The sequence below is a fragment of the Nothobranchius furzeri genome, chromosome 16 (genome assembly GCF_043380555.1).
Source record: "Nothobranchius furzeri strain GRZ-AD chromosome 16, NfurGRZ-RIMD1, whole genome shotgun sequence".
NCBI lineage: Eukaryota > Metazoa > Chordata > Actinopteri > Cyprinodontiformes > Nothobranchiidae > Nothobranchius > Nothobranchius furzeri.
The window spans coordinates 31,649,427-31,663,225 of record NC_091756.1 but is presented as its reverse complement, the minus strand read 5'-3'; the positions used below and the strand labels follow the sequence as shown (position 1 = coordinate 31,663,225).

Below are 13,799 nucleotides of genomic sequence, written 5' to 3'. Positions count from 1 at the left end.
GTCAAGGGATTTTTAACCTAAACCAGGACTTACAGGTTGTGGACTTACACAACTATTGTCCTGTTGTAACGTATTTTATTAAACTATACTTTTAGGCCAAATTAAAAAATATATATTAAAGTTTAGCTTTAGAAATAATCATTGTCTGATTTAGCCGTTTTTCCATCTTGAATTACCTATCAGACAAATTTAAGGTTCAAATTTTCAAAGATATTTGCACTTGCCATTTGTTTACTAGCAAGTTTGTTTGAGAGGTCTGGTTCTCTGCAGTGAACGCATGAAACGAGAGTGGAAAGTTTAAAGTAAGTAAACCGTTTTCCAATTTGTGTAAACTTTTTACATTCGTTTTTGTTTCTTCCAACTGTTGGTATGTCGTGTAAGCGTTACCTTAGCACTGCTTTTGGGAGATGCGGTCGTTCAACAAGATATGATAGAATAATAAAAAAAAAAATTCTACCTTTTTGATCATTCTCACTTATTTTGCCAACGCGAATCCAACAAAATAACGTTCGCGTTTCAGAAATATAAGTGAGTTCACTGATAATCTGATTTTATTTATTTTTTGTTGCAAATATCCGTTTTAACTTTGAGCAACAATAGCCTGTGGCTATTGTGCTAATAACAGGGTGTTTCTGAGTCAGGGTGACAGGCTTTTGCTTTGTTGTTGTTTTGTGCTGAGAATCTTCTAGTGTCATTGCTGGCTCATCTAAACAGACACAGATGCTGCAGTGCAGACAGAGTAGAGACAAACACTGCAGCTTCCAGTATTTTCATTTGCTTTATATTAATGCCCAGTGCCTTTTTTTCATGCAGACATTTTTTTGTGATTTATTCCAAACGTGGGAACTGACGCAGATCTAAGCTATGTTGGATTTCGTGCCACCAGTAGCTTTGTTGGAATTCATCTTCTCTTTCTAGCAGGTTTGTTATCAGTAATGGAATAAGCAGGCAGCAATGGAGAGGTCAGACCATGCAACGGAGGGCGATCCTCTGAAGAGGGGAGAAGATGGGACAGAAACGGTCACGGGAGCAGCGTCAGCATCAGGACCAAAAAAGAGGAGCTGTAAAGGCCTGGGTTTTTCCAGACTGACCCACTGGAGAACTGCAGTCTTCTTCCTTTCCTTGTTTCTCTGCCTCATCATAGTGTTTGCCTTCTCCTTCATCATGCCCTGTCCTGTCAGAGCTCAATACCTCGTTACCTGGAAGAAGACTTTCTCAGAATCAGGTCTGTTTTTTTTATTTTTTTTTTTGTTTATACTTCACCTCAGAAATATTTTAAATAGGGGATTAACTGTCACTTTAACATTCTCCCACACAGTCACCTATGAGTTCCTGGCTTTTGAACATTCAAACGACGACAAAGTAAAGGATGTCCTGTTCATCATCAAAAACACAAACGGCACGCTGAACCAAACATGCACAGAAGCAGGTATGAAAGTGTTTGAGATCTGGAGTTCAAACGTAGCTTCAAAAGATTTGAGAACAAAACAAAAAGGACAGAATTTTTTTTTTGTTTATTTGTAACTGACCTGAGGTCTGTGTGTTCCCCAGGCCTGCCTTCGCCGTGTGTGTTTGTGGTAGCGGTGGATGGCACTGATGGAGACACACTGTGGGAAAGGCCGCTCCACCCCGAGTTCCAGTGGGCTCATTGTGATCAGGGCAAAAAGACGAGCAGAACCTGGCACTGTCTGATGTCTCACTCTGGTAATCTCACGGCTATCAACAAGAACACAGGTTAGGACTCAGCTCCATTTGTATGTTAAAAAGGGCAGTAGATGCATTAGAACCGGAGGTTCTTTAGTTTCAATAGTGTCAACAAAGTTCATGGTAAATTTTAAAGAACCTCACCAACTTGTAAACATGAGTTCATGAATGACGGCTAGTCTGAGGTAGGGGATGGCTCTGATTAAACTTGTTAGCTTGAACAATATCAATTATGTCAATAATTTTGCCAGAAACTCCTCAGATCCTGACTCAAGTTATCGTAAGCAGACAAGTTTATATGATGATGCTGCATGGAAGCCTGTGGGATTAAGTCAAGCTGTGGATTATAAAGCAAGTCAAACCAAATCTCTAATTAACTGATGTGTTTGTCAGGTCATGTCATTTGGCAGCAGCCTCAGCCTACTGTTCTCGTCGGCTCTTTACCAGTTCTTAGTGTTCCGGATCTGGATCAGGACCAGGTTGATGATGTGGTGTTGGTGGCGTCGAACAGCACACTGGTGATGTTGTTAATTAAACCTTTGGTGACACAAACTGTGTCTTTTTTAAAATCAATGTGTTTACTTTTGGTCTTTTTCCCTTTGATAACAAAATTTATGTAAATGACTTTTCCAATTTGCAGACTCAGCTGATTTTACTCTCAGGGAAAACGGGTGCTCAGATGGGTTCTACCGTGGTTCTTGATTCCGTTCAGACTGCCAATCATCTCATCCATGTCACTGTAAAGGGTTTCTACTACATACTACTACAAAACGGTTTGTATCAGCTTTTTAAAAGGAACCCAGGTTACAAAACGTTGTGGTTCTTAAAAGATAAATGTTAGTATCAGTCATATTAAAATGGTGTAAAAAACCTTCTTAATGTCTTCATTTTTATCAAATTTATTAAAGTATTTTAACTCGTAGGTCGCCATTGTTGTTAGTGTTGCAATGCACTCTGGGTAGTGACGTCAGATGGTTGTACCTCGGTTGCACCGGTGGCTTTGGTACCCTGGCCTGTAGTGACTGTTCAGCGACATCAGCATGTCATCTGTTCAGCCTTTTCAATTTGAACCAGAGCGACACATTAATGATGACATCACTGACCATGTTTCACAAAACGAGCATCAAAATGAAAAGCAAGAAGGGCGGGATGAAGCGAGAGCAGGACAAAACCGAAGGTGCGGCAAATGCGTCTCCATGGTAACCGAGAGGGAGAGTGTTTGTTGTCAAGAGCTCACATTTTTGTCAGCAGAAGTTAACGGTAAGCTATCGTGTGATCAAACTTATTCAATTATGAATGATTTGGGAGAATTTTAGCATCCAGAGCTGTCGTGTGTTTATAGATGATTAGAAAATTCAGTGAAACATCTTTAATCGTTTAGCAGATATTATATATTTGGAGAAGACTGTGTTGCTACGTTTACTGCTTGTTTTACTGACGGCAGAGGTGAATGTTCAGCTTCATCCGTGACGAGTGGCGTATCCGATGGTTCGCTGAATGTGACAGAAACGGCAGCTGCAGGAGCGGGTTATCGGCTCAGGAGAGCGCCCAGTGTCTCTCGTCTCTCCGAGGGCGTTTAGGCTCCTTGTGTTGGAAAATGGTCGGTAAAGCATTTAGTTTCCGCCTTCTCTTGCACCCAGCCGCTCTGGTGAACTCTTTAAGTAGTCGTGGTCGACTATAAGCCTCAAACGCATCAGGAGAAAAAGGTTGGGAACACAGCCGCAGATATTTGGGAAGTTGTGTCCGTCCACAGGCATCTTCCCACTGCTTTCTCCTTTTCTTGCCAGTGGGAAAGCTCTGTAACCTCACATCACTCCTCTTTTTGCCCTTTGACTGGAAATTACATCCAAAAGCAGAACAATGCAGCATTTTACTTAATTTTGAATACGGTGAGCGCGTAAACAAATACTAGCGTCAATAGCTATACTTCCAAGTGCAACCAATATACGTTGCCCCCAAAGTGCATTGCGTGCGGAAAACATGGCGTCCTACGTATGTCAAAAAATGTACTAAATATTATAGATTTATAAATAAACAGCAATATTTTTGTGTGTTTCTAACAAATAGTTTGGTACAACAGAAAACTTGTGGCTTATTAGGGCACACATGTCCTCATAGCTGGAGTTCCTATTAAGCTAGGTCAAATAAAAGTTTCCCTCACTATTTTTTGTCTTTCTGCAAAAAGCCTCATTTGTGATAGAGGGGCTAAATAACCAGCATGCTTCTTCACAGCTCAGAATGTACGTGGTGATATGTGCTGGTGTGAATTTCCTCACAGACACAGATGTGTATGGGCTGGAACTGTTGGGGATTGCAGCCAAGGCAGGACTCAAAACGGACAAAGTCATGGAGGCAAAAGCCAACTCTGCTGTTACCCTTTTACCCATTTACCAGTAAGAAGCAGCTCACACTCATCCCTTGTTGATATTGTGACTTTGGTTTAAATATCTGTAAAATATTTGATAATACTTTGTAGATCCAACGCTGTGAGCCTGGTGAGAACTAAAGAAGCCGATGATTCCTCTGACCTGCTGGTTGTTTCTGGGAATGAGGTGGCTCTAATTAATGGGAAAACATTAAGGCTAAAATGGAAGTTCAGCTGCAGCTCGGTCATTGGGTAATTCCTCATTTTTATTCACTTAAAGCTGTTCTAGCAAATCTACAGAACAAGCTAGGTTCTTAGCACGAACACTCGCCCCCCCCCTTGGGTATCTTCCCAGAGACTCTTCTGCCAGGACCAGAAACCCGTGATGCCAGAGGAAACGATAGAGCTCTAAACATCGGTCGCCGTTTTCTAGGTCCAAACATCTTTTGTTGTCCGAGACTTCAAAAGGTGTTTTTCGTTTTGGGATTCTGGTAGTTTGTCCTAAAGTTGGAGTGGTATCAGCTCAGCTCCCTCTCTGATATTACTGAGTGGAGAACCTCTCACACCAGTGGTGTTCTGTTGCTGAGAGTGTGTGAGGAGTGGACGACCCAGGGAAGTGCAGCGGTTCAGTGAGACCGACAACCGGATGGTTTAATAGTTACTTTATTTATTTTTTTGATAAATGTGAGAAAACCACTTCATTGATTTATTTTTGTGTATTTTTTATCTTCACAATATTTTTATAGCATTTATTTTTAAATATTTTTAATGTTATACATTTTTTCTTGCCTTGTCGAGAGGCGCAGCATTAAAGGTCGTTTTCTTTCTTTTTTCTTCTTTCTTTGTTAGAGCATAGTTAGGAAAGGTGTATTAAGCTAAAATGTTTTCCAAAATTTGCCATTGTAGCTTTAGTTGTTGTTTTATATCAAAACTTCTTCAAGTACAAAAACCCTCATGCATACGAATGCTTCTGTTTTATTTAACTAGAAAAGTTATGGAAGTCCGACAAAAGTCTCCACGAGCTTTAAATGAAAAGGGATGCTTTTAATTTGAAAGTATCACCTTTCTTGTTTTGAGATACATGCTGTGGATACAGCGTGTCTCCTGATGTGTAACAGGAGTTTTACAATTATTTAATACAATGATTGAGATGCAAATAACTAGAAACTCATTCTGAAACCTTATAAAGTTGTGTTCTATTTTTTGTCTGATTCTCATGATATTTTTATTATTACAGTCACATTTTTAGTCACTGTGCAAATGAAGAACAACCAAATTAATTCAGAAACACATCAAGGCTAGCAGCTTTGTGTCGACTATGAATGCTGTTGATTATCTCCAGCTGTGATCTTTTTCAATCGTAGTCGTCGACTGTTTTTTAGGATAAAATTTTGATAAAATACTTTTAAAAAGATGCTAAGTGAACGATGAAAATTCATCCTCTGCTTTAGTAGTTTCTACTTTTGAGTGAAATATTAAACTAGTTAAACGTTTATGTTGTTGCTTCAGAAAGCCCTCCCTCGGCCACTTTAACAAAGATGGTGTTCTCGATGTCGTTGTTGAGGACGACGTAGGCAACCAAACGAAGAGGGTGAGTTCATTCATTATTCTGACTTGCTGATGGGCTTGATCCACATGCTCCCGTCTCTGATGTCCGTAGATCATTATCCTGGATGGGAAGTCTGGTGGCGTGTTGTGGGAGGTCAGACTTCTTGCTATTGCTAACTCACCAGGACCCGCCTCCATCTACACCACCAAATCAATCTCAGTCTTCATAGTTTGGGGCTTGATGCCATCAGAGTCCAACTCAACTGTAAGGAAACTGCTTTCAGGGAAACAAAAATATTTACATCAAACTTGCGCGTTTCGGAATTTCACATAACTTTTTGAATGTTTCAGAAACCCCTATCTATCTCTCAACGCTCTTATTTGCTGCATCCACATCACTCTGAAGTTCTCCTGGAGATCACCAATGTCACAGACCACATTTTATCATTTAAAGGTGATTCTTCATCTTTCTAACCTACCTGCACAATCCCAAAATGATAAAGTAGTGACACATTTTAATATTTTGTTGTTTCAGCCACACTCATGGAGCATGGGCGCCATGCTGCCTACCTCCTTCTGACGGGTCCCGAGAGTGAAGACACCAACGGCACTGTGGTCCTCACTAAGCAGAAGCTGAAGCAGAACATCTCTAAAGATGATGTTCGTCATCTCGGCACCAGCACAGAAACAAATGAGGAAATCGTAGAGGCTTTTCAGCGACTCCGCTTCAGTGACTAGTCAAAACGTTTGGATTTGGTAGCCTGTCTGGACCTTTAACCTACAACATTTGATCACTTGGAACCTTTCAACTTAAAACAGCCAAAGAAAATCCTCTTTTTATTTTGTTTAGAGCTTTACTTTACCTGACAGGGTTCTTCCAAAGCATTTTAGTGTCTAAAAGTAGGTCTTACACATCCTCAGGCTGGACCACACTTATGCTGCAAAAATCAAGCTGCTGTTTGTTCACGGCCCCTCGGCGCAGTTCGCTGTTCTCCCACTGAAAATTCTAAGCCTACCCTGCTGAATTATAATTAATGGGCTCATGCATCAGTACAATTGTCTTTGAAGCTGAATTATTTGAATCTATGCAACCGATTGCTGTTGTGTTCTAAAGGTTGCAGCCTCGTGTCTTTACAGAAGCCTTCAGAGGTTTATTACTCAGTGGTTGGGCTAATTAGGTAAATGTGTTTAAGATTTAAGACCATAGCAAACATTCACTGGTACTGTTTGAAGACACTTCAACCCAACCAAACCACTACGTTCTAAGAGATTGTACTAAACAAATACAGTTTTATTTTGTTTGTGAATGTGTCAATCGGTCTTGAAGTCAATGAGTTGACGATCAAGACATAAATGCTGGTTACTTAATCCAAGATGCTGTAGTTTGTGCCGCTATTTTCCAAGAAATGGGTTATTTATAAAGTTGCTGAAATGAGATATTTAATTAAAGTCTCTATTGAAAAAAAAAACATCTTAGTCTATGAATAATCATAACCCTCCCACTGTCTTTATGGGTGACCCCGTGAGGAACGTTGACCATTGAGCAGGATTGGTGGTTTATCCCCTGAGGTCCATGGGCCCAAGGGATAAACCACCAACCCTGCTCAATGGTCAACTTTTCTTGCAGGGTCACACCCATTAGGACAGCGGGAGGGTTAAACCATGTCTTGGAAAGTGAGCTGCAACAAACATCAAATCTGCTCAATAACGAGTGTCAGATCTACTATAGTTAATGTTATGAAGCCAATTTGGATAAATAAGTTAAAAGGTTAGTTTTTTGAGTAATTTTTTAAATCAAGTGAAACCAGCCTTTATTGAGTTATTTTCCTGTTATATTAACATGTTTGGTTTAGATGCATGAACATTTTTAATACATTAAATTTGGTTGAAAACAGGCCTTTGTTTGTACTTAATTGTTATTCTTTAAAAAAAGACTAAATACTGCTCAGTTGTTTCGATGCATGAAAAAAGTCATTTTACCAGACAAAACATAATCCTTATAGTTTTTACAAGCACAAACTTGTTTACAAACTAATTCTTGAGCCTTATGTGATTATAATAGCACATATAACATGTTTTTCATGTTTGAAGGGCATTCCAGTACTGAATTTAACACAATAGCCTGTTAAATAATAATAATAATAAAAAAAAATTATAAAATGTTTGAAAATATGCAACATTTGTATTTACTGCCTTCTGATAATTCACTTTACAGGTAAGTCAAAACACAACACGTACAGCTGGTGTGCTCATCTACACAGGTTCATAGTGACAATATGCAGTGGTGTGTCTAGGAATTATTTTGGGGGGTGGCCAGGTAGGGGCACACATTTGGACAAGGGTGGCACATTTAAACTGCTAAAAATTTTGAAAAAAAGTTATTTTTTTTATTACAAAGCATTAATCGTAATCGAATTGGCTTCTATAAACCAAAATGAAGTCAAAGCACAATACCAGTGGAGAACTATGATCAATTATGACAGTTTACCATGAATAAATGCATAAATTTATCACAATAAAACTGGGACTTTCTTTTCGAAAAGAGAGGATGGTGCACTTTGATGAATGAGATGTCATTTCCAGACATTTTAATGCATTTAAACTTTTTGCTTATCTGTAACTGTTTAAATATTTTTCAGCTAACAAAATAAGTGACTTTTAAAACTACCAATGAAACAATATCAGCAACAAGAAATGAAATGTCTGTTTAGTTGAACCCAGTAGTCTAATCAGAATTCCTGAAATGATTTGGAGGATGAACCAAACACTGTTTAATGCTACAACCTCCCCCACACACACACACACACACACACACACCTACCCACCCCAAAAGTAACTTTCAAATGCCATTTCATATTTGATATTTTATTGTTTAAATATTTTAGATTTAATGTTTTTTTTAATTTATTTGTTTATATATATTCTAGATGCTTCTCTGTCTCAGTCTTTGGGGTAGGTTGTGTTGTGCACCCCCAATCACCCTCTGGAAACGCCCCTGAAAATACGCAGGAAACTTTAAACCAGTGTTTATCCTAACGGAAGATGAGAGTCATTACTGTTAAACTATCCAGACTTCACTAAAAGCTTTCCAACCTCACGGATACCTGTTTCATAAAGACCACGCGCGAACCGGTAATGAATGTTATGGTCCAATGAAAACGCGGAACTTTTTCTAGTCACTGGTTATCGCTCACCGTCGCCAGATATTTCGTTTTTTTTAGCGGAGCTAACTAAATGTTTGTAGTCACTCACATAATTTATTTAATTGAATGTTAGGACAAGAAAAAAGGTAAAATAAAACAATCCACCTGTGTGTCAGCATCTGTAAATGATTGACATCTACTTCCGCCTTTACCGGAGAGAACATTTCTGTTCTAAACATTAAATTAAGCTCTGAGTGTGTTTAAGCTAACACCGGGTACCCATGACAGCAGATACCGTAGTGTGAAAGCCTAAAAACTCTGAAATTACGTATTTATCATCTCAATGTGACCCGTGTCCGCCATATCCTTACAATGAGATGGCACGGCTGCAGTCATTTCTCTGTACAGGAGGCACGCGCCAGGCGCTCGCGGAGGAGCGATACGTCAACCATCCGGTGAAAAAGAGAAAAGTCACTCTGGGGTCGAGTGCTTAACTGCGACAAAAGGTAACGTTTACCTGCGTCTGGTTACCTACGTAAATGGTGTTTCTGAAGAATTTCAGGTGAATAACGTCAGGGCGTGAATGCTGCGAGTTTTGGTTTCTTTCGTTAGCAGAAAGCGATGTCGTGATAGGAAAACGCATAAATGGGGAAGAAAGCTGTAAGAATAAAAATATAGGAAAAAGGAAACTAGCTTGTTATGAGGAAATTCCTCTTTCCTAAAGGACGCGGCTATTAATGCCGTTCAGTCTTTTCACACGACTTATTTTGTCCCAAATTTAGGTTAAAATGGGGAGCATTTTGTGTTTATTTTCAGCCCGTTTTTATAATCCCGCCTTTGATAGGACGAGTCAGAGCCGAATTTCTATAAACAGCTTCAGGTGCCGCATGCGGCGCAGCGGGGGCTTATCTGTGGGGTTATTTACCCACCAAAGTCCGTCCTTTCTCTGCTTGTCTCATCCACACCTGCTTCTTTTGACAGACTAAAGATGGCTGAGGACATTAAAGCTAAACTGGAGAATTACCGCACTGCCCCCTTTGATGCTAGATTCCCCAACCAGAACCAGACCAGGAACTGCTGGGCCAACTATGTTGGTAAGATTACACAAGGTCAAAGCTCGATTCTGTTGTGTGAGATGAACACACCTCAAACACCTTTTATTATGGGTATTACCTATTAACTGAATAGATGGGCTTGAACGCTATGGGATGCATTCTACTGGAGTTTATTAGGCTAAATTTGACCTCTAAAATAATCAGAGCCGCTACCAGTTTGACAAGGTTCATTTTCAGTTCATAATCTCTTTATTGTGCTTATTTCACAGACTACCATCGCTGTCAGAAAGCTTTGACTGCTAAAGGAGCAGACATAAGCCCTTGTGAGTGGTACAGTAGGGTCTACAAGTCCCTCTGCCCCGTGGCTTGGGTAAATATTTATCCCTTCCTTCTTTCTTAAATTAAACTAACCACATTTTAAACCATCTGAGGTGATGTCAAGGGAATTAGGACAGTTTTGTTTAGCAGGGGTCCAATAAGTAGTTTTTACAGCCATTTATATAAAAAAATGCAGCCCTGTCCAAAACAAGCTGTTTAAAACAGTCTTGTCAGGTTCAATCCCTGGTCATTATTTATGCTTCAACACAGTGAGTGGAGCACAACTTCTTACTTCTATTTTCCAGCCCTAGATAGCTGTATTTACTGCTGTGTAAAACAAAGTGCTTTTATCGACATTGAAGAGGGCGTATTTGAGCCCAGCGGAGCTGGTTTTGGTGAAAAGTGGGAGAGTTCAGTCATGAAAGACCTGGAGCTTGAAAATCACATTTCCAGGTCCTGTAAACGTTTTAGAATTTTACTAAATCCAAGTTCAAACCCTTAGAATTAATGCAAAAATAAACGAGAAACGGACGCTAATGCCAAAGTGGCTTGGTTGGCAGACACAAGCCGAAATGAAGATATCAGAATGCCAGGGAAATGCAGCTTGGATTTTAATGGACAAATACCGAAGATGGATGTAAAAGGATGCCAAGTCAAGACACTAAAGCCTAGTTCATGCTTCTCCATCTGGGGAGGTGTGGAGACGCAAATTGTCCGCGTTTGCAAGGGCTCTCCAACAGGCACGCAAGGATGGATGGAGTAGAGCCCAATTTTCTAGTTATTCATCAAAAACAACAGAGACCGTAAGTCTGTGGTTGGTCAAGATGCCATTTTCTTTAAATTTGTCTGCAGCCTTTCCCCCCAAAACGGAACCGATTGAAGAAAGTGACGATATAAATGTTCATACAACCACGACTGGAGGAGTGCAGAGATACGCAGCCGACTTTTTATTTGTGTCAGAACATTATGGGAAACATGGGTTTGGAGATACCATACCATACCAATTTTATTTATATAGCACATTTAAACACGGCATGAGAGCCGACCAAAGTGCTGAACAAAAACACACAATAAAAACAATCAAAAATAAAAACTAAATCCATTAAAATCAAGTAATCCAACTCGAAAAGAAAAGGAGAAAGGGAGTAAGTTAGACAGAATTAAAAGCCAGAGAATAAAAGTGAGTTTTTAAACGAGACTTAAAAAGGGAAAGAGAGGAAGAGAGTCTGATCGGGAGGGGCAAGTGGTTCCAGAGCTTTGGTGCACAAACTGAAAAGGCGCGCTCCCCGCGGGACTTACAGCGAGAGCTAGGGACATGTAGGAGGTGTTGGTCAGCTGATCGGAGGGATCTTGTAGGGACATATGGGTGAATGAGCTCAGACAAGTAGCCAGGTGCTAAGTTATTGAGGGATTTAAAAACAAAAACCAGGATCTTAAACTCTATCCGGAGATGGATGGGGAGCCAATGGAGATTTGCTAAAACCGGTGTGATGTGTTCCCGCTGCCTGGTGCCAGTCAAGAAACGAGCTGCTGCGTTCTGCACAAGCTGAAGTCGAGCGAGAGTGGAGGAGGAGATACCGTACAGCACTGAGTTAGAGTAGTCGAGACGGGAAGTAATAAATGCATGGACAACTGAATGGAGATGACGCCTTTTTAAAATGGGCTTAACTTTAGAGAGACGCCTCAGGTGGTAATAACAGGTCTTAACTACCTGGTTGACATGAATGTCCATTTTTAGTTTAGCATCCATCACAACCCCTAAGTTTGTGACACGGTTTTTCAACCCACTTGTGATAAATGGAAGGGTCAGTTGGGGACTTTGAGAAGTACCAGGGCTGAAAATGATGGCCTTTGTCTTAGCGTCGTTCAGCAAAAGAAAGTTTTCTGACAGCCAGCTCTTCACATCATTGCAGCATTCAACAAGGGGCAGTAAGGAGTCATTAGGCTTCACAGAGGCATATAATTGGCAATTGTCTGCATAAAAATGGTAATCAATGTGGTGTTTTTTAAAAATGTCACCCAGGGGCAAAATATATAAATTAAATAAAAGGGGTCCAAGAATAGAGCCCTGAGGAACACCACAAGTCAAAGCTGCAGAGGGGGAGGCAGCACTACCCATCATAACATTAAAGGTGCGGAGATGGTGACTGCATGAAGAGGTGGAGGAGAATAAGGAACAGTGACACACTAGAGACACGACTGCAGGGATGGCAGGATAGGGAGCCTAAGTTACGTAGCCTGACCAGCCAGCCCCATGCTTCCACCTTGTAGTTCTGTGTAGAATTAAACAGAGGACCAGTTGGCCAGGCCAGGCTATACGTTGCGCCCACCTACTTCTGCTAAAAGAAAAAATGAATGGGAGTCTAAGAGAGGGATAAAAGATTTTCTGGTTCTGTATGGTATGTGCCATTAATCTCACGTAAAAAACATGTTTTAATGCAAATAAAGTGTTTATTTTCATCAGGATCTGGAAGTAGATGGGCATGATTTAAGCTCCCTATTGTACTCCTATTCCCATCAACCTGTTTTTAGGACCAAGTGTACAGAACACCCCGAACCAGTTCTTCGACTACAACTCAAGGAACTTTAGACTTGTCATCTAAAATGAGGCACTGAAAGCCAAGATACTGCGGGTGTTTAAAATGATGAATTCCCATTACTCGTATTAATCATCAGAAGACACGAGTCAGCTTTTCGCAGCTATGTTCCCGGACAGCCAAGTTGTGACATTTGCCTGCAGTGAGAGGTTGTGTGCATAAATCGACACATTTGGGCTTGAGCTGCATTCTAAGAGGCTCTTGATGGAAGTATCCAAACAAAGTGCATACGTTGTTATATGACCGGTGTTTGAAATGAAAACAAGTGGACATTCACATACGCTTGTGGGAAGGAGAAGCTAAAAGCAGAAACATCGTCTAAAGTTGGATTTAAAAACCTTATCCAGCTGTCTGGAAGGTTCTTGGCTTGATCCAGAGGGAGATGCAAGAACAGGTGGATGTGGTAAGCCTAGCAAGTTTGAACTCACACACTTACACACGTGCTGATGCTGTGAAGCAGTTCTCTGCCAGGACGACAGAGGGCGTAGTGCTTTTCTGAGTTATCCTGCCATCATTGCACACTAGCAGTGACGGCTCAGAGGCTCATTGTGGGACGTACATTATCTGATGACCCATGAGTTTTAATCGGCTGTGTTGGAGCAGCTCAACCTCTAAGATCATCATGATAAAGTAAACTGAGGAGAACATTTCTCTCCTCTGGCTAAAAGACACACATTTGTATTGATTCTGTTTAACGGATCACATAACTGATAATTAACAAATCATCCTTTGAGAGTTGACATATTTTAGTGTAGTTTGCTAGTGAAAGTATCGAGTTTCATTAAAAATGGTTTTCAAAAGTTTTTCCATTTTTGTATTTTTAGGTAGAGAAATGGGACGAGCAGAGGGAGGCGGGGACCTTTCCTGGAAAAATCTGAGACTGCCATGCCCGTAGGCCTTTGCCTCCCCAGACTGTCAGCTAAATGTTTGTATCAGAGATGCTCTTCATCGTTGCTGTTCCACCACTCCTGACCCAGGAGCACACTGACCTGAATGGTCATTCCCAACAGCCGCTAATTGTGCATTAAAAATTCTCAGGATGTATGTACGGAGCTCAGTGGTGTCATGT

At 40.5% G+C, this 13,799-nt stretch overlaps 2 protein-coding genes across 3 annotated transcripts; both read left to right on the top strand.

Moving 5' to 3' along the window:
- The first annotated feature begins 166 nt into the window (after window positions 1-166).
- On the top strand, window positions 167-7,514 carry fam234a (family with sequence similarity 234 member A). Of its 2 annotated transcripts, none has more exons than XM_015963473.3 (12): window positions 167-302; window positions 919-1,225; window positions 1,319-1,429; window positions 1,552-1,734; window positions 2,098-2,222; window positions 2,345-2,477; window positions 3,983-4,097; window positions 4,181-4,321; window positions 5,579-5,660; window positions 5,730-5,882; window positions 5,969-6,071; window positions 6,153-7,514. In XM_015963473.3, the coding sequence occupies exons 2-12, from the start codon at window positions 955-957 to the stop codon at window positions 6,353-6,355; spliced, it is 1,620 nt and encodes a 539-aa protein (XP_015818959.1). In that variant the 5' UTR covers window positions 167-302; window positions 919-954; the 3' UTR covers window positions 6,356-7,514. The 2 variants fall into 2 exon arrangements, with proteins under 2 accessions (XP_015818959.1, XP_015818960.1); XM_015963474.3 differs by having other exon boundaries at window positions 202-302; window positions 922-1,225.
- A 1,102-nt stretch (window positions 7,515-8,616) lies between these two features.
- Window positions 8,617-13,783, top strand: cox6b1 (cytochrome c oxidase subunit 6B1). Its single transcript, XM_015963476.3, has 4 exons — window positions 8,617-9,266; window positions 9,742-9,854; window positions 10,085-10,185; window positions 13,555-13,783. The coding sequence occupies exons 2-4, from the start codon at window positions 9,749-9,751 to the stop codon at window positions 13,606-13,608; spliced, it is 261 nt and encodes an 86-aa protein (XP_015818962.1). The 5' UTR covers window positions 8,617-9,266; window positions 9,742-9,748; the 3' UTR covers window positions 13,609-13,783.
- Window positions 13,784-13,799: the final 16 nt, after the last annotated feature.